This window comes from Cervus elaphus, chromosome 22 (assembly GCF_910594005.1).
Source record: "Cervus elaphus chromosome 22, mCerEla1.1, whole genome shotgun sequence".
NCBI lineage: Eukaryota > Metazoa > Chordata > Mammalia > Artiodactyla > Cervidae > Cervus > Cervus elaphus.
The window spans coordinates 10,425,941-10,450,837 of NC_057836.1; the positions used below are offsets into that span (position 1 = coordinate 10,425,941).

General features: G+C 52.7%; 1 protein-coding gene and 1 non-coding gene across 2 annotated transcripts in view; both read right to left on the minus strand.

Moving 5' to 3' along the window:
* LOC122680291 (TRIO and F-actin binding protein) overlaps nt 1-24,897 on the minus strand; it is a 59,150-nt gene that overhangs the window by 25,892 nt on the left and 8,361 nt on the right. The window contains 7 exon segments of the mRNA XM_043881492.1: nt 3,111-3,248; nt 5,544-5,615; nt 8,878-10,011; nt 10,708-10,822; nt 15,232-17,701; nt 23,393-23,564; nt 24,639-24,828. Coding sequence (XP_043737427.1) covers nt 3,111-3,248; nt 5,544-5,615; nt 8,878-10,011; nt 10,708-10,822; nt 15,232-17,701; nt 23,393-23,564; nt 24,639-24,828 — 4,291 coding nt within the window.
* On the minus strand, nt 14,619-14,691 carry TRNAG-CCC. The gene has a single exon. It is a non-coding gene; the product is annotated as a tRNA-Gly (tRNA).

The window sequence follows — 24,897 nt, forward strand, 5'->3', positions numbered from 1 at the left end:
GCACCTAGAACACCCCCTTTATCCCTAGTTAGTTCTCCTTAGGTAGGGGCACAGGGGGATTGGAATAATTATCATTTCAGTGATTCTGCCATCTCACTTTGGGGTTCAGAAATTATTGCTGTCATGATTATAATTACTATCCCCATTTCACAGGTAAAGAAGTGGAGGCCCAGGGAGCTGAAGTTTTTCCAGCATTTCCCACTGGAATTCTCTCCAGCCTGAGGAATGAGACCCCGGATAAGTCCTCCTAGACACTGGCCTTCTGGCCTTGCTGAGCAGTGTTCTCACCCTACCCCTGTACCTCACTCAGGCATTTATTTGGTCCTTGGGAGAGTGAGTGAACAAACAGAAGACCTCAGCTACCACCCTGACACAGTGGCATGGGCACGCACCTGATAGCACCAGCCTCTCTGCTGGGTTCCTGGCTCCCCGGGACTCTCTTCCAGTACCCTCAACACAGTAACTAGAACACTCCCCTGCCCAAAGTTCTTCAACACTTCTCCACTGCTGAGAGGTACATTCTTGTGCCAGGAGTCAGGGTTCATTATCATATGGCCCCTGCCTGCTGTCCTTCATCATTACACACACACACATTTCACGTGCTCGGGCTGCACAAGCACCAGGACGTCCCAGAATAAGCCAGGTCCCCTGTAGCTCCCTAGTGGCACATATTGTTCTGTGCTGTGTCTGGAACACTTCCCTTCCTGTCCTCATGCCCCAACACACACACACTCTCTCCCTCCCCTCCCTCCAAATGTTTGTTTGCCTGGAAAATTCCTCCTCACCCAAGTCTCAGTCCAAAGGAAGCCAGAGTGCCCCCAGCACAGACTGAGAATCTCCTTGTCCAGAGCTCCCTGCATCTGTACACTCTACAACTCAAGTGATGACCACACTGTGTCCTGACCAGTTCTATGTCAGTGTCCTCACAAACTGTGAGCTCCCTGTGGGCAGGAAGAGTGGTTTTTGTCTATATCATGTAAAGCCCAGGGCCTCAGCCCATATCAGGTTTTTCACAAATGTTGGTCCAGTGAGTGAATGCACAAGTGAAGCGATGACTCCCTTACTGCAACTTGCCCTGGTAAGAGGGATGGCACAGCTTCAGGGACCCAGGAATGACTTCTTAAACAGTCACCAAACTTTGGGGTTATCCGGTTTCAGACTATTCCTCTATTGAGGATAACAGTGTGAGGCTCAGAGAAGGGAGACAAATTAGGGGCAGAGACAGAACTCAAGCCTTAGGTTTCCTGGCTCTTGTCCTTGGACTAATTTCACTATCCAGCCTGAGAAATGTTTAAAACTGCTCTAAGTAACTGTCTGGGTGGTTCCACTAGCAGTTCTGTCTCTCAGCTCCTGATTTTCCTCATCATCAGGTGAGAGAAGAGCCGCCAGTTCATTGAGCCTCAGTTGCCATATCTGTCCAATGGGGAAAATCTGCAGAGACTCTCAGGGCTGCAAGGAGGACTCTGCAAGGAGACACGGATGCACGGAGGTGGTGGGGACAGGGTGGGCTCTGAGGTTGGCTAGAGCAGGCTTCAAATCCTAGCTCTCCCCTTTGTGTGACCTAGAACAAGTGAATTTCATTCCTTCATCTATTAAATGGACAATGTGAACCATACATGATACACCAAGGGCAAGGATTCAATGCAATCAGGTGTGCCACTCACTGAACACAGAGCCAAGCACATAGTAGGTGTACAATAAATGCTGGTTATCATCACCAGCAGCAGCAGCCCAGAGTCCATTTCCCCATTTCTCTTCCCTTTCTCTCCCACCAAGGACTTACCTGCTCCCTCCTGCCAGAACTACTGTGTGTTAGTGACCTTTAGTTAGGCTGATAAGGTAACTCCCGCCCCTGACTTAAAGATACCACCCTGCCTAGATAACCATGTTTGCTTGGTTATCCTTGTGCCTTAACCCCCATAGAGCAGCAGAGAGGAAATTCAGAAGTGGATGGGGGACTTCCCCAGCGGTCCAGTAGTTATGACTCCACGATTCCCCTGCAGGGGGCAGAGGTTTGATCCCTGGTTGGGGAACTAAGATCCCACGTGCCACGTGGCCAAAAAATAAAAATAAATAAACTGAGCCAAAATATATACTTTTTAAATACTAAAAAGAAAAGAAGCAGATGGGAAAGTTAGTGTTTGAATGCTGCCCCCCACCCCCTCGCATCTCTGTACATCCTGATCTCTCTGAGCCAGTCCTCCCTACAGCCCTGATCATCGGCATATATACATTTTATCCCGTTAGACAGATGTGGCAACTGAGGCTTGGTGAGTTTGACTGCAGCCATGATCTCATCAAGAGATCTCATCAATCGCTTCTCGGCCTTTTGGCTAAGATCAAGTGAAGAGATCTCATCAATGAGGAAAATCAGCAAGTGGCTGGTTCCTCTAAACCCTAGCCATGCACCCTTGGGCAAGTCCACCTCACCTCCCTGAGTGTACACTGTGTCTAATTACAGCATCTAATGTGCCCAGCTTAGAGCTAGACCCCCAGCTTATCAGAGTACAAGAACTAGCCTGTCACTGAGAGAAGAGAGCCCACGAGCCAGCCTGTGGCCCCTGGAGGTGGCCAGGCCTGCACCCTCCACTGTGAAGCGGGGGCCAGAGAGAGCAAGTCTCAGCTGCCTCCCCTCCCCTCTCCCCACTCTTGAGGAAACCCCGAACCAGAGGCCTGAGTGTTTACAGCCCTCTCTGGGTAAAGGATGGGTTACGTAATGCCAGATGTTTGTGCAACTGGCTCAGGCCCAGGTCTGAGACACACTTTGCAATCCCAGAGCCCCTCGCAGGCCCTCTCTCCCTCTCCCCCTTCCCCCCAGCCTAGCTCCCCTTGGCCTGTATGCTGATTGGGAGCTTTCAGCTGTGTGAATTATTCCATCACCCTTCACCCTGCAAGCTGAAAGCGGCCCCAGCCCGGTCCTGCAGGTGGGACAGGCCCCTCCTGTCCAAGGGAGCCCAGGGCTCTGCTTCCAGCCCTCCTTTCTCATGTGTGGGTCCCACATCTCTCCCTCTCAGCCCCTATGGTTTTCCTCTGCCTAACACCAGCCTCCTCCCTCCCCTCCCCCTCTCTCTCCCACCCTCGCCCCTCCCATCCCACTGGAGCCAGCCTACCCTTTGCCACCTGAGGACCCCCAGAGACAGCAGGAACGGATTGAACAGCGTGGGACGGTCCCCGGGCATCCGCCATGAGGTCACCAGTCGGCCCTTGAGTGGGCTCCCAGCCTTGCCCTCCGCTGGCCTCTTGTCTGCCTGTCAAACAGGGTCCAGTGTTGGCCCCCAGGTCCCTTTGGTGGGATGGGGGAGTCCCTGATGACAGCCTCCCCTGCCCATGCTGCCACGCCCACCTCAAAGGCCCAGAGTTGCCATCTTCCTCCATCCCAGAACTGCCAAGAAAAGAGCTTGTGAACTCATTCACCCGTGTGGTATTGGTTGGTAGAGCTCTAGGGTCTCATCGCCCTTGGGAATGTGCACTTCTCCACCCTCAAGTTGGACCCCAAGGAGCCAGCAGGAGGGGAACGCAGACCACAGATGTGTGTTCAGCCCGCATAGGGTTTTCAGATTATTTTGCATTAGGTTCCAGTGTTAAATAATCAAGAGGTTAACACATAACTACATATTTCCAGCTTCTCTTGAAATATCTAAAGATGGAGAAACTCTGGGTCCCTCTTCCCCATGGCAACAATCCTCTGGAGCCAAGAGGTCACCCAAGTGTCCCCCTAATCCCGAGTCCCCCATCTGCCTGCTCTCCTCACCTTTGTGAAAGGAATGAGTCCCAGACATCTACAGTCATACCCAGCAGAGCCCCCAAGTGCACCCCCTTTGGAGTCATCCTTGTTTGGGGATTCCCTGGTGGCTCAGCTGGTAAAGAATCTACCGGCAATGCAGGAGACCTGGGTTCGATTGCTGGGTTGGGAAGATCCCCTGGAGAAGGGAATGGCTACCCACTCCAGTATTCTGGCCTGGAGAATTCCATGGACTGTATAGTCCATGGGGGTCTCAAAGAGTCGGACACGACTGAGCGACTTTCACCTTCACTTGGGGAAACTGAGGCCCCTGTGAAGCAGAGGCATTTGCCCAAAGTCACAGAGGAGGCTACTGGCACAGGCGGATGTGGGACATGAAGCATCAAAGCACAGGTCCAGAGGACACTGGGGGGAAGGACGGCCCCGACCCCGCACCACATCCCCGTCACAGCAGTGACCACTAGCCCATGGGCTCCATGATGGCACTCCAGTTGGCCTCTGGCCCACACCCAAGTATATAGAAGGTGCTCACTAAGTATGTAAGTGAATGAATGAATGAGGCAGTTGTCCATTCTGTCCAGCTTCCTAGGGGTGGGCTGAGAGGTTTTCTGGGTTGCTGGGGCAGGCCCATTTCATGGAGACCAGAGGGGGACCCCTGTATTGCTATTTCCTCTTTGTTCGCAAAACTCCAGCCCCAGGAAGTGTGAAGAAATAACACAGAAAGAGGAAGAGCAAAGCTACCGGAGTCCCTGTGAGAGCTGGAAGCCCCTTTAGTGACCAGTCCCCATCACCTCCCATTTCACAGATGGCCCAAAGCAGTTAGGCCCATGCTGCTTCTACTCTGCGAGGCCCCAAGGCAATCAGGGCACAGCTGGGAAGCGGTGTTGCGGGGGGAGCAGCAAGAAGGCTGGGTGGGGGGTTCTGAGTCCCGGGTCCTAATTTGAGCTCCGCCACCGACGGGCTGTATGATCCAGGATGACTGCCCTGCCCCTCGTTTCCTCCTCTGCCCAACAGTCAGGGGTCGGGCAGAATCCCCCCAGCTCAGGCTAGAAGCAAGGCCAGACAGACACCCCCTCACCCCGTGACACCCGGCTTTTCAGGAGCCAGCAGGAGAAACTGCAGAACAACAGGATTAGAGAAGCACTGGCCCCAAGCAGCCTGGTCTCCCTCTCCCGCCTCCCGCTGCCCCAGGCCCTCGGCTCTGACCTCACCTCTCTGGAGGCTGAGGGTGATGAGAACAGTCTGTTTGGCAGGTCGTGGGGAGGGGCGGGGCAGAGCATGTGCTCCAGCTGCAGCCAGGCTTCCCAGCAGCTTTGACGGGCCCCACCCCTTGCACACATCTCTCCCGCCCGGGACCCTGGAGATCCTCCAGGCCCAGCTGACTTCTGTACCTCCCTGGCCCTCTTCAGTGCCTCTCTGGCTCCAGCTCCTGGAAGCCTACCCTTTCTCCCAGGGTGGCCAGCCCTTCAGACCCAGGAGGACCTTGCCTTCCGAGACTATCAGAGTCAAACTGCCATTTGCCCAGGGAAGGGCAGTGACCTTTTCAGGGCATCCTAGCAAGTTGAAAGTGGAGCCCTGGGCTTCTGACCCCAGGACTGTCCACCCACCCAGGTCTCCAAGCCAGAAGGTGGCCCTGCTGCCCAGCTCCTCTAGAGCCCCTCTTCTCAGTGACCCCATGACAGAGCCAGCCTTGGTCTGGATGACTCCAGAGCTCATCTCAGGATCTCAGCCCACCTCCTACCTGATTTCCCTTCCCTTCCCCTCCCTATGACCCACACCCATGACCCAATGACCCAACTACCGAGTCGGCCTGCTTCTGATCAGTCACTGAGTCTTGGCCTCTGCTTCGTTCTGATTCCTCAGGCTCCTTTGACTGGAAGTGGAGATAAGAAAGAACACAGCTTAGATTAGGCTATTTCCCAGGTTCTATCCATCTATCCAACTTCTTATCCATCCATTCATCATCCATCCATCTAACTTCCATCTGGAAAACAACATCAATTGGTCCATATATCCATCCATCCACCATCCAAAATCTACCCTACATCATCTACCTACTCATCTATCCAAGATCTATTATCCCAATATAAAGTGAAGTGAAGTCGCTCAGTCGTGTCTGACTCTTGACATGGGGTCACGTTGCGACCCCATGGACTGTAGCCCACCAGACTTCTCCGTCCATGGGATTCTCCAGGCAAGAATACTGGAGTGGGTTGCCATTTCCTTCTCCAGGGGATCTTCCTGACCCAGGGATCGAACCCAGGTCTCCCGCATTGCAGGCAGATGCTTTAACCTCTGAGCCACCAGGGAAGCCCCTCATCTATTCATCCATCCTATATCCATGTATCCTTCCTTAATCCATCTACCCATCCTGAAAACATTCATTCACCATCCAACATGCATATTCTACAACATTTACCCATCCATGCAATATCTATCTATCCAGCACCCATCATCTATTCCATTTATCACCCATCCATCCACATGCCCATCTGTCATCCATCTGACATCTCTTTCTCATTTGTCCAACACATGTAATTTATCCATCACCCATTGACACATCTGTCATCTGTCATTCATTCATCATCTACCCACTGACCTACCCACCCTCCATCTGTTTCTTGTAGGCCCTCAAGCATCCATATATTCACTGGTCAATCAGCCACTGAGCTGAGCTCCTCCTTTGTGTCAGGCCGGCCCTGGGCTAGGGGCTGGGCGGATGGAGATAAAGTAGGTGCAGCTCCTGACCACTTGGAGCTCATGTTTTTTTAAGGGAAAATGGCAACAACTGAGCATGACCAGATGAAGGGTAGCAGAACTACCAAGCCCAGAATGGAAACATCACCAACCCAGGGGTGGGGTGAGTATTCAGGGAAGGCATCTCAGACAGAGCACCTGATCTGAGACTTGAGCAAAGAACATACACATACATACACACAGTGGAATATTACTCAGCCATTAAAAAAGAATGAAATAATGCCACTTACAGCAACATGGATAGAACTAGTCATTAGCGTACTAGGCAAAGTAGGTCAGAAAGAGAAAGACAATACATGATATCATTTATATGTGGAATCTAAAATATGACACAAATGAACATATCTGCCAAACAGAAACAGACTCACAGGCATGATTTGTGGTTGCCAAGGGGAGAGGGAACTGGGGAGGGAAGGATTGGGAGTTTGGAATTAGCAGATGCAAACTATTATATATAGAATAGATAAACAACAAGGTCCTACTGTATAGCACAAAAAACTGTATTGAATATCTTTTGATAAGCCAGAATGGAAAAGAATATGAAAATATATATATAGGGAGGGCTTCCCTGGTGGTTCAATGGTAAAGAATCTACTGCCAACGCGGGAGACATGGATTTGATCCTTGATCTGAGAAGATCCCACATGCTGCAGAGCAACTAAGCCTGTGCACCACAACTATTGGGCTTGTGCTCCAGAGCCCGGGAGCCACAACTTCTGAGCCCACATGCTGAAACTACTGAAGCCCAAGTGTCCCGGAGCCCATGTTCCACAACAAGAGATGCCACCGCGATGAGAAGCCTGCACACTGCAACTAGAGACTAGCTCCCACTCTCTGCGACTAGAGAAAAGCCCATGCAGCAACAAAGCCTCAGCATAGCCAAAAAAAAAAAAAAGATATAAAAATTATTTTCAAGTGAGTTGTTTGTTTTTTAAAAAGAGTATAACTATGTCACTTTGTTGTACAGTAGAAATTAACACAACACTGTAAAACAACTATAAAAAAACAACCAACCAACCTCAGGCTTTGGAGTCAATACTTGGGTCTCATTTCTCTTGACTTATACATGAGCTTCCCTGGTGGCTCAGACGATAAAGAATCTGCCTGCACTGCGGGAGACCTGGGTTTAATCCCTCAGTTGGGAAGATCCCCTGGAGGAGGGCATGGCAACCCACTCCAGTATTCTTGCCTGGAGAATCCACATGGACAGAGGAGCCTGGCAGGCTACAGTCCATGGAGTCATAAAGAGTCGGACACGACTGAGCAACTAAGCACATATATGTGTGACCCACGGCAAAGGCTGAATGCATCTGGGCACTGTATCTAGCTGAGGCACATATGGCAAAGTGTGTAAAGCCCCCAGCCCAGGGACTGGCGCACCGTGAACCCTCCCCTGTCATCCATGGGGGAGGCAGCGTGGGGCTGCACATCATGGAGATGAGGAGCATTTGGATGAAAGAGCAGGAACCTCCACATTGCCCCAGTGCTGCCTGTCGGGGGAGCAGTTGGTCCCACACTGCCGAAGACCAGGACCAAGAGAAGCTGGGTGTCAAAATATGCTGCGTCCCTGGTGAGCTGAGACCAGGTTGCAGGGTTCTGGTCTCTAGGACCCTTCCCATCTTCAGATAAACACTCTGGGCAGCACTGCCTCTGTGACTCTGGCCCTGGGCCAAAGAGATAAGGCAGGGACTTTGTGGGCACCTACTATGTGCCACGCACTGGACCTGCTTTCCATACAGGCCCCCATTGAAGCAGCTGTCTCAGCAGTGAGCTCAGACCAATAAGCATTTATACAACTCCTTCCCTGTGCCTGAGAGGCGCTGCAGGGGCCAGAGAGGGGTAAGTGAAGCCGTCCTGGACTTTAAGGAACTTGGAATACTGCCATGGGGAGGGGACGTGACCACATTGGCTGCAGTCCCAGACAGGGCCAGGTAGAGGCCACCAGAAAGCAACACAAACCAAGTATTATAGGGCCAGAAGGGGAGAAGGCCCTGGTCAGTGCATCTCGTGGGAGGCCTCAGGGTGATCTGCACAGAGCAGACCAGAGGGCCACCCCTACCCTAGCCCTTACTAGCTGTGTGATCTTGGGTGAGTGGCTTAACCTCTGTGTCTCAGACTCCCTATCTGTAAATATTGCCTTTCTCATCAGATTGTCGTGGAGAATAAATGAGGAAAATACCATAAAACATTCAGATCAAGATTTAGCATGTAGTAAATGCTCAAAGAAAGGGCTGGGTATTATCATTGCAGTTTGGTGGTAGGGACAGGTTTTGGTCAGGAGGGAAACGGTATGCAAGAGCTGAGGGGTGGCCTTTTGGGAGACTTGTGTCGGGTGGGGCTGACTTTCCAGCTGTCCCTTGGAAATGAGACTGACTTACCTCCCGCTGTGGCGAGCTGGGGCCCTCTGCAGGGCTCCTGCTCCCCAAATGGCCCTCCTCCAGACCAGTCGTAGCTGAGGATTCTGGTCCGCTTGACACTTTGGTCTTTGGCCACTGGGTGGAGATGCTGGCGGGGCTGGACGGCTGGGCGGAGCTCTGGGGCCACTGCCCGGGGTCGTATCCATTGACTAGGGCAGCCCCTGCCCCTCCTTCAGGCTGGCTTTGTCGGTCTTGCTCCAGCTCCAGGGTACCCTTGGTGCCTGGGAAAGCCTGGCCAGGGCCAACCCAGTGTCTTGCTGGGTCCTTTTGGAGCAACTGGGCCTGCAGTAGCTCCAGGAGGCCCTCCCAGTCCAGTCTCGGAAGACGGGAGGTGAGTGTCGGGGAGCTCACGGGAGGTGAGCAGGTGACCTGCTCCGAGCGGGTCCATGTCCCCTCCCTGGGTACCCCGAGAAGGCTCACCAGGTCCCTCCAGTCAAGCTCAGGTCGCCTCTCGGGGCCGTGCAAGTGTGGGCAGGCTCCCTCAGCGCCCCTGCCCACGTCTGGTGATGTCTCAGGCCTCTGGGATTTCGAGAACTCCCTTGGGCCTGCCCTGGAGTTCTCTGGGGGGCTCACAGGCTGGCGAGGACTGGACAGCTCCTGAAGGCTGCCCCAGCCCCTCTGAGCTGACCTGTGCCGGGGCTCCTCCAAGGTCTCTGACTGCCACCTGTGGCCAGAGAGGCCACCCAGCAGGCTCCAGCTCTCCTCAGACTCCCTGGGAGGGCCCCTCCACATTCCCTCTGGGGCTCTGGCAGCTCCCCGGCTGGACTCCCCAGGTCCTTGCCAGCCTCCCAGGCCTGGGCCCTCCTCCTGGCTGCACCAGCCTCTCTCCAGGCGTCTGTGCGGGGTCCGGGATCCTGGTGGCTCCTCCTGACTCCGCCACCCTCCCAGGGGCTGTCTTGGGCCCGCCTGGCCACGTTCCAGAGGTCTCTGTGTCCGCTGTTCCCTCTCAGGAGTTCTGGCTGACGTTCTCGGGGGCGGCGAGGACCCCTGGAGCCACCGGTCCCCCTCAGACCGCCTCTCCGGGCTCCTGGGATGAGGGGCTTCTGTGCAGCTACGTCGGGCTGGTTCCGCCTGCTTCGTGGGGGGCTTGGTTACCTGAGGATGAGGTGAGGGGGTGGGTGAGGCTCCAGGCCCCTGGCTGGGTGGGGTCTGTCTAGGAGGACAGGCAGCTGGGGGTCCTAGCCGGGCCTCAGGGGAGTTGCAGCAGGCAACTCTCTCCTCAGAGCAGTCTGGATTAAAGCAGGTCAGAGAGTACCCAGGACCCCTGAATTCCCTTCCTGGGGGTGTCAGCCCTTCCCTCTCACCCACCTTCCTCAGTTCCACAAAGAGCTGCTCACTTTCCAATTTCCCCCGCAACCCCCCTGCCCAAGATACTGATTCCAACCTGGGCTCTCAGGGGCCAGAATCTCCACCACCAACACCCCATCCCCTGGGTGGGCCTTGCCGTCTAAGAGCTACTTTAAACACACAAATCCCCACCCTGAAAGAGATAGCCTGTAGAGCTGAACTGACCCATGGGAGGTTTCCCTGAAAACTTCCCAACTTGGTAGATGCCTAATGAAGGAAGAGGGCAGTGTGGAACAGCCATCTTCAAGATGGATGAACTGGGGTCTGCCTCATTTTTGCCGACTCTTTGGGAGAGAGAGGAGCCGGACACCCATGATTGGGACTTTGACCCTTTCATAAAGAACCTCCCTCCCAGAACCCCCACCCAGCATCTGGGGGAGGGGGAGAAGCAATGGCCCACCCCTTGGGGGTAGAGGGGCCCCCCAGCAGGCTGGCCGTGCTCACCTCCCTGCTGAGGGCAGGGCTGGACTGTCTTCGGAGAAGTTGGCTCTGACCTTGGCTGGGCCGCTGCGACCGCCCCTCGTCCCGGGCCTGGAAGGCCCCCGGTGCCTCGGACTTCCTATGAGCAAATGCAGCCGCCCCTCTGAGGGCCCTTGGGTCTGTCCCATTCCCGGTCCCCCAGCTCCTCTGTTCCCCCCCCCAGTGGCAGATTCAGGGACCCACTGCAAGCTAGACGAAGGGCCCGGAGTGAGGGAGAAGCCTCTCAGGGCCTCAGTTTCCCCTTCTGCAAAATGGGGATAGTAGTTGACACCGCCCTATTCTACCTGCCTCATGGGGCTGTTGTGAAGATGAAGTGAGAAAAGGGGTGAGCAAAAGTAGGGGGCTCCACCCTGGCCTTGACCACTTCCTGTCTCGCTGAGTGCTTCCTTTCTGGCCACAACCCCATGAGTGGCCCACAGCTCACCCACAGACAGTCTCAGCTGGTCCTTGTGGGAATGAAGATTTATTCAGCACCTACTGTGTACAGGCACTGTGCACACATGAGCTTATGGCAAACACTTATGGAGCATCTCCTGGGTTCCAGGCACTTGTGCTATCTCACCTCATCTGCTGCAAGCCATGCGGTGGTAATCAGAGATGCATAATGTCATATGCAGCCATGTCCCATTCTTTTTGCCCTCTTCCTGCCCATATGGTAAATTTTGGACTTCTGAGGCCCACCTGTTTACCCCTACTACTAACAGGTTTGCAGCCATCCTAGCTGTCAGTAAAAGTGCTCTTAGCAAGATCAGAAGAATGAAATATCCCCTCTTCTCCACAACTCCAGAAAGGCCAACATAAAACCATTCATGCAAATGTCATTTCTAAGACACCCAGACTTTAGGCATTGTCGCCACACCCAACAAAGATAACACCCCTAAGTCCCTAGTTTCAGCTAGTTGTCTGGCTTAATAGTTGGTAGCCATGGCTATTAATATTTAACGTGACATCTCTGTTGAAGTGTAGGAACACTGAACAGAATCTGGGCACATCTCTCCCCTCCCATATATAAGACCTAACCACTCCACCGGACATTTAGGATATTTATTGCAAGAGGGTTTGAGAGTCAGACTTCATTTAAACTGACAAATGAAACAGTGTCTCTAGTGGCTAAACCACACCAGGAGGAGCCTGGGAAAGATGACAGGTGCTGACCTTGACCAAGCCATCAAAACAGGAAGAGGAATCTCTGCTCAGGTCTGAGCAAGGACCTGTGCTCTGAAGTCTGCCTCTAGTTTGGAGACTAGGCTGAAACTCTATAGAGCTTTGGAGAATAAAAGAATTATGGGCTTGGGCTTTGTTCTTGCGTTATGGCTTTTGTCAATGTCATTAGAATCAGATCCATAAACTAATTTGCTGTTGTAGCACTTCTTAGCATGTGACTCACAGGGAACTGAAGTTCCCTACTCTGGAGTGTTTCTGAGCTTGAAGGCTGCCTAATCAGGTTTGATTTTTTTAATCCAATTTGAAGTGAGAGAGGTTCCTTGCTCTGTGAGGTCTGAACCGTAGAATGAGTTTCTCTTAGCACCAGGAGCCTCTGTGAAGTAAAAACCCCAACGCTGACTAGGTGGGGAGAATGGCAGAAAAGATCCTGTGCGGCTGGCGAGGCAAATGTGTGTTCTCTCCTGAGTGAGGGCATTTTCCACATAAACTTCAGCGTGTTAAGTGAGTATTCCTTCCGAGACGTTCCCCCCATGTGGGATGGAGAGAGGAGTGAAGGGTCAAGAAGATTCTGAGCCTTTGGCCGAGACCCAGCCTTTCTGATGCAGAAGCAACAGTGTCTCCCTGGGCCACCTGTTCCTCAGGGTTGGTGTGGCCGCACCAAGGGCAACAGAGGAAATGCGTTTCCTTTGAAAGCTTGGATGGGCTCTTCCACTTGCAGAGTATATTAAAGGACAACAAGTCTAGCAAATTCTGTGAAGGCTCTGTTTTGAATTTAAGAGACTAGGAAATCCTTATGATTCTAAGACAAGAGATTCCATATTGTAAAGCAACTATACTTCAATTTAAAAAAAAAAAGATTCCAAAGGCATTAAGAGGGTAGAAAATGAAGATGTCAAGCCAAAATTCCTAATGCTTTAATGTGATAGCCCTTTAAGGAAAAATTTCCAGGCTCAGTGAGAATGATGCTTAGAGTAGATGCTGGATAAATATGTGGAACGAATAAATGGGAGAAAAGAAATGTATTGCTTTATAGCCACCCGTTCATGAATTTCAGCCTGTCCCTTACAGATACTTAAATAGGTTTTCAAATTTTATCTTCAGAGGACAAATGGTTTCCTACTTGGAAAAAATACCATACAAGAGGGAAGATGTTAATTACTTAGTAGAGTTGTAAAACCTTGGTTAAAAGGTAAATAATCTACTTTAGCAAAACATATATGTTATATATACGACTTTTATATATCAATCACACCTCAATAAAGCTTTTAAAAAAGATAATCTACTTCAAAGGGAGCAAAACAAAATGAAGAATCTGTGTAAAAACAATTAAATGGTTAATCAAACTATAAACATAGTCCAGACTTCTGCAACAAATCTTTTATCTCTCTAAAAGTTATCACAGTAGGAAAAAAAAAGAAGAAAATTCAATTTTGGTTTAAAGACCCTGCTGAGTTACCAGATAAAGTCAAACGTATGCTAACTGATATTAGACCAGAAAGAGTTATGGAACTTCCCTGGTGGTCCAGTGGTTAAGACTCTACCCTTCCAATGCAGGGGACTGGGTTTGATCCCTGGTGGGGGAACTAAGATCCCATATGCCATAAGGCATGGCCAAATGATTAAAAATAAGTAAATAATCTTTTTTTTTTTAAAGAGTCATATTAAAAGGTCAAAGACAAAGGGGGTTTGCAGGGCAGTGAGACTACTCTGTGATACGCTGCTGGTAGACACATATTATTAAACATTTGTCTGAACTCAGAATGTGCATCGCCAGAGTAAACCCTGCTGTGGACTATGGACTCTGGGAGATAATGTGTCAGTGTAAGCCTATGGATGTAACAAGTGGACCACCCTGGCGGGGGATGCAGATAGCAGAGGCAGCTCTGCACCTGTGGGAACAGGGTCTACACAGGAAATCTCTGCTCTTTCCACTCAATTGTGTTGTGACCCTTAAAACTTCTCTAGAAAAAAAAAAAACTAACAAAAAGTGTATTTTACACTGATGCTGGAGCCCACAAAGGTTGTCACCTGGGTAGTAAATGGATAAAACTTTTTGGTAAAGGAAATCTGAAGAAGAAGAGATTAGATTTTTCATGCAGATTCAAATCTAAGAGAAAATGGTGTCTAAGGGACAACAAAGAGAGGAATTGTGGCTGCAAAACATTACCGGCTCCTTACAGTGATAGAAATGTTCTAAAATTAGGTTGTGCTGACGGTTGTACAACTTGGTCTCGGTAAATACGCTGTAATCTATTGACTTCTACACCAAAAGTTTTGAGACTTTCAGACCTACATGTTTTTGGTTCTCTTGACCCTAACTGGGGTTGGGTCCCTAACTAATTAATTCCAGCCTTGACCCTTAAAGACTATGAGGCTGGAACTGCTGATGAAAATCTCAGCCGGATCTGGAGGAAATGTTTCTCCTCCCTGAGGTTGTGGAAAAGCAGATGCTCTGCTGGGTCTTAAACACCCAGGTGAATGGAGCTGATGACCAAGGAGATTCGTGTGATGCTTGGACTTCAGGTGCTGTCACCGTGTCCCAGAAAAGGTACATTGAATTTCCAAAAAGTCTGCCATCCTGTGGGTTCTCTTAATTAAGATATATGGCTCTGGCTATATTTTTTTTCAATAAATTTATTTTTATTTATTTATGTGGCTGTGCCAAGTCTTGGTTGTGGCATGTGAACTCAGTTGCAGCATGTGGAATCTAGTTCCCTGACCAGGGATCGAACCCAGGCCCCCTGCATTGGGAGCACAGAGTCTTGGCCACTGGACCACCAGGGAAGTCCCCTGGCCATACTTTTAAATTGACATCTCTGTTTTCTGAAATGTGTGGGACCCATGAGTTTTGTTTGCCAAGGGAGAAAAAAAAAACATGGACTCTTTTCTTCTCCCTTCACATAAGGTAGGAAAAATAAATAAATAAACCTGTGACTCTCCAACGAAGAGTTTAACCTCATTTAAATTAATGTATTAAAGTCCCAATTTTACAGATGAGGAAACTGAGGCTCAAGTAGGTTAAATCACTTTGCCGCATCACATAGGTTGGGGAATGGCTTTGACCCAGGATTTGAACCCAGCCTGCCTGACCTTCGTCTTTGCTCTTAACTACTAGACTATGCGCATTATCATTTAATTGTCAAAAACAACTCTTAACATGTGGAAACAGAGAGGTAGAGTGACTTGCCCAAGGTCACACAGCCAGTAAGCGGCAGGTGGAGGGTCTAAACCCTTTCCTCATCTGGAACCTAGGCCTGTGGACTTTCCACCTGACCTGTTGCCAAGCCTCCTCCCCAGCCCACCTGGCCCCCGCCCTGGGCTCACCTGCGCTCTTGCCCGAAGAGGCGCTCCACCTCTGCGCGGCCAGGGCTGCGGGTACGGCCCCTGTTGCTGCCCTGGGGCCCGGGCTCCCTCTGCGCCAGCCTCCTGGCGGGGGGCAGATCGGCCAGCACGGTGTACTCCTCCCTCTCCAAGTTGTGCCTGATCTCCCCTGGGGGTGCCGAGCCCCAGGAGCCCTCCGAGCTGCCCGGAGGAGGTGAGGGTGCCAGGAGTGCTAGGTCACTGGGCGGGTGGCGGGGTGGGGAGGAGGCGCGAGGGGCATCCCGGTGCCCGATGCACACCTGAGGGGGCAGCACTGGGGAGCCACGCAGAGAGTCAGTGGAGGGGGCCAGGCTCTCCATACTCGTCCCAGGGGGGTCCTGGAAGAAGAGGGAGGGCTCGGGGGGCTGGCGTGGAGGGGACGAGAAGGAGGGTGCATCGCGGTGCCCAATGCATACTGGTGTGGGGATGGCAGGAGGCTCATGCAAAGAGTCCATGGAGGGGACCAGGCTCTCTGTGCTGGCTCTGGGGAGATCCGGGAACAAGAGGGAGGGCTCGGGGGCGTGGCGGGGCGGGGAGGAGGCCCGGGGTGCATCGCGGTACCCGATGCACACAGGTGGGGGGAACTGAGGAGGGTCATGCTGGGGGGACTGGTTCTCAGCATCCAATGTGTCCGGGAGGAAGGGGAAGGGGTCAAACTGGGTGTGGCGGGGAGGTGAGGAAGCCCGGGGGGCATCCCGGTGTCCAATGCATACAGCTGGGGGCATATAGGGGGGATCATGGTGGGGCGATTCACTCTCAGATGCATGGAGGTCTGGGAAGAAGGGGAAAGGGTCATGCTGTAAATAACGAGGAGGCGAGGAGGCCCTAGGGGCGTCCCGGTGCCCAATGCATACAGCACACGGAGGCTGGGGGGGCTCAGAAAAGGTCTGGGGTGCACCATGGGGAGTGGGGTGCAGAGGCGAGGATGTCCTGGAGGCACCATGGTGGCCTGGGTTATGGGAGGTGGCAGTGGCCCGGAATGGTGAGTTGTGCTGGGTGGGTCCAGAGGACTGGTGTGAGTCCCGCTGAGCTGGTCTAGCAGGAGATGAGGTCCGAGGCCGGTCGCTCTGGGTTGGCCGGAGGGCAATGGATGCCCAGGGAACCTCACTTTGCTTGGAGCGAGATGGGGAGGAGGTTCGGGGGCCATCGCTCTGCGTTGGCCGGAGGGGAAAGGAGGCCCATGGGATGTCTTTGTTAGTACGGTGGGGAGAGGTGTTCCAGGGATTGTTCCACTGAGAGGAGCGATGGGGAGAGGATGCTCTGGGATTGTCTTGTTGGGTGCAGCCCTGACAGGTGCTTCCGGGGTTTTCCCGCCGTGAGGAAGAGGATTTGGGATTGTCCCGTTGGGTACAAGAGGTTTTAGGGTTGTCCCTTTGGGCAGAAGAGCTTCTAGGTGCGTTCTGTGGAACACAAGGTCTGGGGTTACCCCGCTGGGGAGTACAAGTCGGAACAGGAGCTTGAGGGTTGTCCTCTTGGGTGTAAGAGGCTCTGGAGGTGTCTTGTTGGGGGGCTCTGGGGGGAGAGGAAACCCGAGGATTATTTCGTTGGGTGGATGAGGTTCTGGGGCTATCTCGTGGGACAACTCTTGAAGGAGAGGTTGCTCTGGGGGTGTCCCGCTGTGTGGAAGAAGTCTTGGAGGCGTCCTGTTGGGCAGACGAGGTTCTGAGTTTGTCTCGTGGGGCAGCTCTTGAGGGGGAGGTTGCTCTGGGGATGTTCCGCTGTGTGGAAGAGGTCTTGGAGGCATCCTGTTGGGCGGACGAGGTTCTGAGGTTGTCTCGTGGGGCAGCTCTTGAGGGGGAGGTTGTTCTGGGGGCGTCCCGCTGTGTGGAAGAGGTCTTGGGGGCATCCTGTTGGGTGGATGAGGTTCTGGGGCTGTCTCGTGGGACAACTCTTGAAGGAGAGGTTGCTCTGGGGGTGTCCCGCTGTGTGGAAGAAGTCTTGGAGGCATCCTGTTGGGCGGACGAGGTTCTGAGGTTGTCTCGTGGGGCAGCTCTAGAGGGGGAGGTTGCTCTGGGGGTGTCCCGCTGTGTGGAAGAGGTCTTTGGGGCATCCTGTTGGGTGGACGAGGTTCTGGGGCTGTCTCGTGGGGCAACTCTTGAAGGAGAAGTTGCTCTGGGGGTGTTCCGCTGTGTGGAAGAGGTCTTGGGGGCATCCTGTTGAGTAGATGAGGTTCCAGCATTGTCCCGTTGGGTGATTCGGGGGGGAGAGGAGGCTCGGGAGGTCCCGCGTCGTGGGGAAGCAGCCTGGACAGCGTTTCTTGGGGCAGAGCGATGGACAGAGGAAGCCTGGGAGGTGGCACTTTGAGGACCGCTCTGTGGTGTCGCGGGGGAGGCCGGGGTCGGCACGGACCCGGACCGCTCCAAGGAGAAGTACCCGCTTTCTCCCCGGAGCTTGGCCCAGTGCTGTCCGGCGCTTCGGTTCCCACCTCCGGAGCCTAGAGAGAGGAGGCAGCTTCAAGGCAAGTGGAGAGGTGCAGGCGGCTCCCACAGCCTACCTTTCCTGGTCCCCTGGGACGGATGACTGGGGCAGACCCCATACCATCTCCTTGGAGGTCCTCACACACCTCTGTCCCTAGGAGCAAGCAGACTGCAGGAGGGCTTAGGTACTCCCTCAGGCTGAAGTCAGGAGTTTGAAATTGAAAACCAGGCAGACTCGGTCAAAGTGGAGTGGGTGGTAGAGTCAAAGGTCACATAGTGACCTTCAGAAAAGAAGCACTCTTCAACAGCAGTTTTGAAAACCGCCTCTGTGAGCCCAGAGAGGAAGAGCTGGATCTCATAGCAGCTACCTGCAACTTTCCATTTCTGTTCTACTTCCTGCAATTGGATTCCCAGAACTCCCTCCCTCCCTTCCAGTGAGACTCCTGTGTGATAGCTCTAGAAATTTCCTTTTATGAACCGGCAGCAATGGCCTCACCTGGGGGGGTTGTTAGAAATGCAGGCTCTCAGCACACCCACACCCCCACTGGGCACACTGCATTAGAATCCACGTTTTAATAAGATTCCCAGGCCATCTGCACGCACGCCACAGTTGAAGAAGCCTTGATCTAAGGGATTCGCGTAACTTCCCTATTCAGTGAGGGATACCCTCACGACCCCCATCCCCACGAAGGGGCAGCATGATGGTGGTGTCACGCTCCGCCCTTCTCAGTCCCTTGGTCCCAAGCATGTGGTAGCCACCAGCCCCGTGCACGTACGTCCCTGGGTTGGTGCTTCAGAAGAGAAGTAAAGGCTATTGTGGTCTATCTTGACGGGGCCATGACTGCCTTCATTAAAGGCCATGCTTCAGAGTCCCTCTTTTCTGGGAAGTTCCCTGGTGGCCCAGTGGCTGGGATTTACTGCCTTGGCCCAGGGTTCAGTCTCTGGTGGGGGAACCGAGATCCCACAAGCCGCATGGCTTGGCCAAAAAACAAAAAAGGAATCCCTCTTCTCCTACTTTGAAACTTCCGCCTCCTCCAAGCTCTCTGAGCTGGTATCACTGAACCCTGAGTCTCTAGTACCCTTCAGGGGACTGGAACCACGCACAGAGCAGCACTTAAAGTTTTCATCATTGGGAATTCCCTGGTGGCCCTGTGGTTGGGACTCGGCATTTTCACTGCCAGGGCCCGGGTTCCACCCTTGGTTGGGTAACTAGGATCCCGGAAGCAGGCATAGCACTGCCCCCAAGGAGAAAATTTTTTTGCCTGTTGTTGCCTGATGAACTGATGTCCCATGACACTCCAAATCTGCCAGCTCCTCTCATCTACCTCTTCCCACCTCCCCGCTCTCAGCCGCCCTCCTGTCTCACCTGGATGGTTACAATAGCCCTCCAACATGTACACTCCGGGCACAAGGTCATCATCTACCCAGGGAGATCCTTTTGAAAAGCAAACCTAGCTAGACCACCCCAGCTTACAAGGAAACTGAGAGCTATCTCAGATGGGAGAAAGTTCACAAGACATGATGATTAAATGCAATGTGGGATTCTGGATTGGGTCCTGCAACAGAAAAGAGAGATTTGTGGGGGAAAAGGTGAATTTAAAGAAAGTCTGTAGTGGGAATTCCCTGGCGGTCCAGTGGCTAAGACTCCACACTCTCAATGCAGAGGGCCCAGGTTCGATCCTTGGTCAGGGAACTAAATCCCACGTGCTGTAGCTAAGCGTTCACAAGCCTCAACTAGAAGATTCCGCATGCGGCAACTAAGACCCAGAACAGTCAAACACATAAACATTAAAAACTACAAAGACAGTCTGTAGTTTAGTTAACAGTATTGTTACCAGTGTTAATTTCTTAATTTTGATAATTGGGCTATAATTATGTAAGATGTCAACATTGGAAGAACCCGAGTGAAGGGTATAATTGAAACTCTCTATACGATCTTTGCAACTATTCTAAAAGATTTAAAAACAAGCACACAAACCACTTTTGGTGCTCCCAACTGCACTTGGAATAAAAAAACCCAGGCATTTCCCATGGCCAGCAAGGCTCTGCCCGCCCCCGCTGGCCTCTGAGGTCCCTGTGGGCAGGGGCCTCGCCTTCTCACTCACAGCTGTGTCTCTTGTGCCTAGCACACCATAAGTGAGCAGTAATGTTGCACCACCACCTTCCAGCTCTGAGCTCTGCCTCGTCCTGGAGTCTTCCCGCCCCGGGAGCCTGGGTGCTGGCTGAGATAGCATTTCCCGCCACTCCCAGAGGCTCACAGCTGGTTCAGCACCCCAGCCCCATTTCCTTCCCTTTCCCCTGATCAGCGCATCCTTTGAGCCTGGCCCAACCAGGATCTGACTTCACTCCTGCAGCCCCTTTATGAGCACACGGGGCAGACTTTGCAGATGCTCAGGGCATCTGTGTTCTGTCCCTCAGCCAGCCAGGCTCAGCACAGCCTGCTCCATCCAGTGTTTGCAAACTGGGAGGAGCCCTAGGGGTATGTCAAAGTGTTCCCAGCATCTCGCACCTGGCTGATTCCTCCCAGGTGGTGGCCTCCTGCTGCAATTTGGGAGCGTGCCACCGGGTGGCAGAGGTGACTGCCTTTGATCAAGCCGGTCACATAGTGAGGGTTCCCCCCCACCCCACTACCCTGTGTTTAAGAGCAAGAAAGCAGATGTCTAGTACAAAATCCCACCACGATCAGGCCGTTCACACTGGGGAGGCACTTCTTCCCACAACGCCCTCTCCCCAGGGGCTGAGAGGGCAGGGCAGTGGGGGTGGGGTGCTAACAAGATCTGATGAATGTTTTTAAAAGATGGCTCAGCTGCTGGAGGGAGAATGGACTGAAGGGGCCTGGCAAAACCGGAGACTGAAGGAGGCTCCGGCAATAACCCCTAGTTTGATCAGGGAGCCGTGGCAGAGACGGCAAAAAGGAGACATATTTTTGGGTGTGTTTTGGAGGTGCTGACCAGAACTGCTGCTGATTGGACATAAAACGTAAGGAGGGACTTCTGTGGTGGTCCAGTGGCTAAGACTCTGAGCTCCCAGTGCAGGGGACCGGGTTCGATCCCTGATCAGGGAACTAGGTCCCATATGCTGTAACTGAAGGATCCTGCGTGCTGCAGTGAAGACTGAAGATCCTCTGTGCTGCAAGACCCACATAGCCAAATAAGTAAATAATTTTTAAAAACAGACCTCATGACAATTCACCCCTAAGCCGTCCATGAAAAGTGTTAGTCACTCAGTCACATCCAACTCTTTGCGACCTCATGGACTTTAGCCTACCACGCTCCTCTGTCCATGGAATTCTCCAGGCAAGAATACTGGAGTGGGTAGCCATTCCCTTCTCCAGGGAATCTTCCCAACCCAGGGATCGAACCTGGGTCTCCTGCATTGCAGGCAGATTCTTTACTGTCTGAGCCACCAAGGAACCCCTCCACGTGTACCTCCTAAGAGTGAGGACGATCTGCTTCTGTTATCACACTCAGGAAGTAAAGCATGGATACAATACACACAGTCCACATTCAAACTGCCCCGCTATCCCAATAATGTCTCTCCTAGCTCTTTATTTTCCTATTCTGGATCCAGGCATTTTGCTTCCCTGACTCTGTAGCCTCTTTTATTCAAGAACAGCTCCCCAGTCCTTTTTGGACTTTCATGAAGAGTCCTGTCAGTTACTTTGCAGAATATCCCTCAGTTTGGGTTTGTCTGATGTTCTGTTGGGATTAGAGACAGGTGATGGATTTTTGTTTAAGCAGACAAATTGGGAAAAGATGCTGTGTCCTCCCCTGTGCACCACGCGGGGGCACCCAGCCAGTTTGCCCCATGCTAGGATGCTGACCGACCACTTGGTTAAGCTGTGTCTGCCAGATCTCCTCATCCTAAGGGCGCCTTTTCCCTCTGTAATCAATGTGTAATCTAAGGGGTGACACTTTGATGCCATGTGAATATCCTGTTCCCTGACAACCCTCCATGCAGGAATTTAGCATCAGCCAGTGATTTGTGCCTGAACCAGTTATTACTATGGTGGCTGCGATAGTCTCTTTAACTGGTTTCTCATCCAGCAGCCTCACCCTGCATCCTTTGCATCCTTGCCCTAGTGAAACTCTTTTAAGCCTCAGAACCAATGACATCACTCCCCTTCTCAAAAACCTTCCGTGGCTCCCTACTACTTAAAGGAGAAAGTCCAGGGATTTTTCTGGTGATCCAATGGTTAAGAATCTGCCTTGCAATGCAGGAGATGTGGGATCGATCCCTGCTCAGGCAACTGATACCCCACATGCTTTGGAGTAACTAAGCTTGCATGCTGCAACTCCTGAAGCTGCTTGCCACAACTAGAGAGTCCATGCACCACAATGAAAGATCCTGCATGACAACACGACGAAGCACCCAGGTGCTGCAACTAAGACCCGACACAGTCAGATAAATAAAAAAGAAAGAAAAAATAAAGAAGGACATAGAGACACTTTAAAAAAGAGAGAGAGAGAAGAAGAAAGTCCAAACCCCTTGGCTCGACTCGAGGCCCCTCATGGTTTGGCCCAACTATACACCCCACTCTTTGCTGAAGCTGTACATACCAGGATACTTCCTCATCACACTCCTAGCCTGTACTCAGCAGTTTCCTCAACTAGAGCACCGTGTTCAGAAGGCATTCCTCTGAGTCCTTCCCGGGCTGGAATGAAGCTCTTTCTGCCCTGCCTCCGTCCCCGCAGCTGTTTCTGCTCTTCCTGTGTCCTAGGTTTCTGTTCGTCATCTCCTGTCTGTTTGCATTACTGAATGATGCACTTTCTGGGACAGGGACCATGTCTATCTCCCCCTGAACACCTAAGGTGTCTAGCATAAGGTCTTACACACAGTTAGTGCTCATGTGTTTGATGTCTGAATGCTACAGAGGCCATGGGAAGCCCAGACTGCCCCGTGGGGTTAGGACATGGATGCCCCATCTCACATCTCCAAATCCTCTGAAGGATGCTGAAGACACAGGCCCAGAGGCAACACAGTGCAGTAGTGATGGAGGGCCCAGCATCCTGGGTTCACATACCAGCAAGATGCTGACCAGTGTCACAAGCATCAGTGGACTTGGCCTGACCAGCATCTTTTGTTTTTCTCTGGAAACATCACCTTAATTTCCCCTGGGCCATCTCCTCTCCCAGACTCTCAGAGGTTTGCACAGGGGGCTGATCCCATCCCTGGTCACCAGTTTGGGCACAAGAACCATGCTGGGTCCCAGGGAGAACCCTTCCTGGGACCGCAGTTACATCTATAGGGAAGATTGTACCCTTTTACTGTGGGAGTTGAAAATTAGGTAGGCTACAGCCTGCCACTGCTGCTGCTCAGCATGTCATCATCAGGGAAGGATCTGGCTGAGAATGAAGCCAAAAAAGTAAGCAGAGCAGAGACCAGATTTCTGATGCTGTCTGAACACCTGGATCCAGCCAAACCTGAAGTCATTCCCCTAGACTTTCACTCAGTCAGTTTCTGTCACTTGCAACCTGAAGATCCTGACTCACCAGTTGTGAGATGATGTATTTAAAGCAAGTTGCAGGGCACATTATGTCTGCTCCATAAGTATATGGGAACTGTTACTGTTATTCATCCAAGCTGTCAAAATAAGATGTAACCAGGGGCCCATGTGACCAGAAACCTGGCCATCTGGCTCCCAGTTCCCAGGACATCACCACACCTGTGGTCACAGGGACCAAGCTGGCCTGGCAGAAGGTACTTACCCTCCTTTTTCTGGCCTGTAGTGTCTCCCCCTCCCACAGGGGACTGGGTGAGGAGAGGAGGAGCCTTGCGGGCACTGTCAGCCCTTGGCACCTCCTGCGACTTCCGTGGGATCATCACGGTGAAGTTGTCCCCACTGGGGGCCTCCTCCCGTCTCTCAACAGTGTCCCAGTCCTGCCAGAGAAGGGGAGGAGAAAGTCTGTTTGGAGAGCAAAAAGAGAGAGCCCAGGGCCAGCACTCCCTGCGTGAGATGGGTAGATGGAAGGGAAAGAAACTGACACTGAAAGAGCACCTGCTGCATAATCAGGACTGCGCTGGGATCTTCAACCGACCCTGTGCAGCAGGTACGTCCACTGGCGCTAAGACTTTGCCCAAAGTCACACAGCTGGGAAATGGTTTATATGGGAGGAGACTCGTACCCAGGGCAGTTGGACTCCATGTGATAGGAGGGCCTTGGTATAGGGGCCCCACCCCAGAGACATTCCAGAGTCCCCAGAGAAGTAGGTGTGTTCAAAATCTAGCCCCACTGCTTCTCAGATGTATGGCCTCAAGTAATATGATTCTCTTCTCTGAGACCCAGATTTCCTGCCCCAAGTCAGGGCCATGCAAGTCTCTACCTCAGAGTGGGGTGGTAAGACTTCCCAAGACACTGCCCACGGGCTGGGATGTTTTATTCTGAATCTTATCACTTTCCCTTAGGTTCTCATGGATAGTTTGCCTCTTGTGGCCCAGGACAGACCTTTGAGGGTTGAATGTCCCAGGAAGTTCCTCTGAGTCTCCTCTTTGCCAGACTAAATCTCACCCCGACCCCCCGCCCTTGCCAGGCCCCCCAGCCTGCTCCCTTTCCTCTGATCCTCGGAGATCTATGCCAGGGCTGGTTATGGGGCTGAGCAGTGTGTGACCAGGGCAGAGCCTTGGACCAGTCTCACTCTTGCTCTGGGCACCACACCCAACATCCCAGCCTCTGTGAACTGAGAAATTTTGGCAGCCAGAGCCCTTTGGTGATTCACCGGGAGCAGAAATGCCTGCTTCCATCTTGTCATAGCCAGACCTTCAGCCCCCCTGGACTGGCCCTGCAGAGTCCCCGCCCCTCCATGGGCAGCCCAATATGCTGGCTAAGTCTGCAGAGGACCTGGGCTCCCTTCCCAGGTGTGAGACGCTCAGCCCTGTCTGGAGGTTTGGGCGGGATGCCAGGGCTGGCCCGGGGCTGACACCTGCTCTTGCCCTGGCCTCCCGCCCCCATCTCACCACCAATGATGAGTCGCTGGTATCATCAGGGGCTTCGCAGTCAGGGCTGGCGCTGGGGCCAGAGTCAGGGCTCTCGTTGAAGCTGCCACACGGGGAGGAGGCCAGGCCCTCCAGGTAGGGAGCTGCCTCAGGTTCCCGGCTCCTGGAGGCAGCTGTGAAGCCCTCTGCCAGAAGCCCTGCTGGTGGGCCCCTGGGAGAGGAGACAGACTCATGACTTTTTCCCTCAAAGTAATAGGAATTAAGGAGTAACACCCCACCA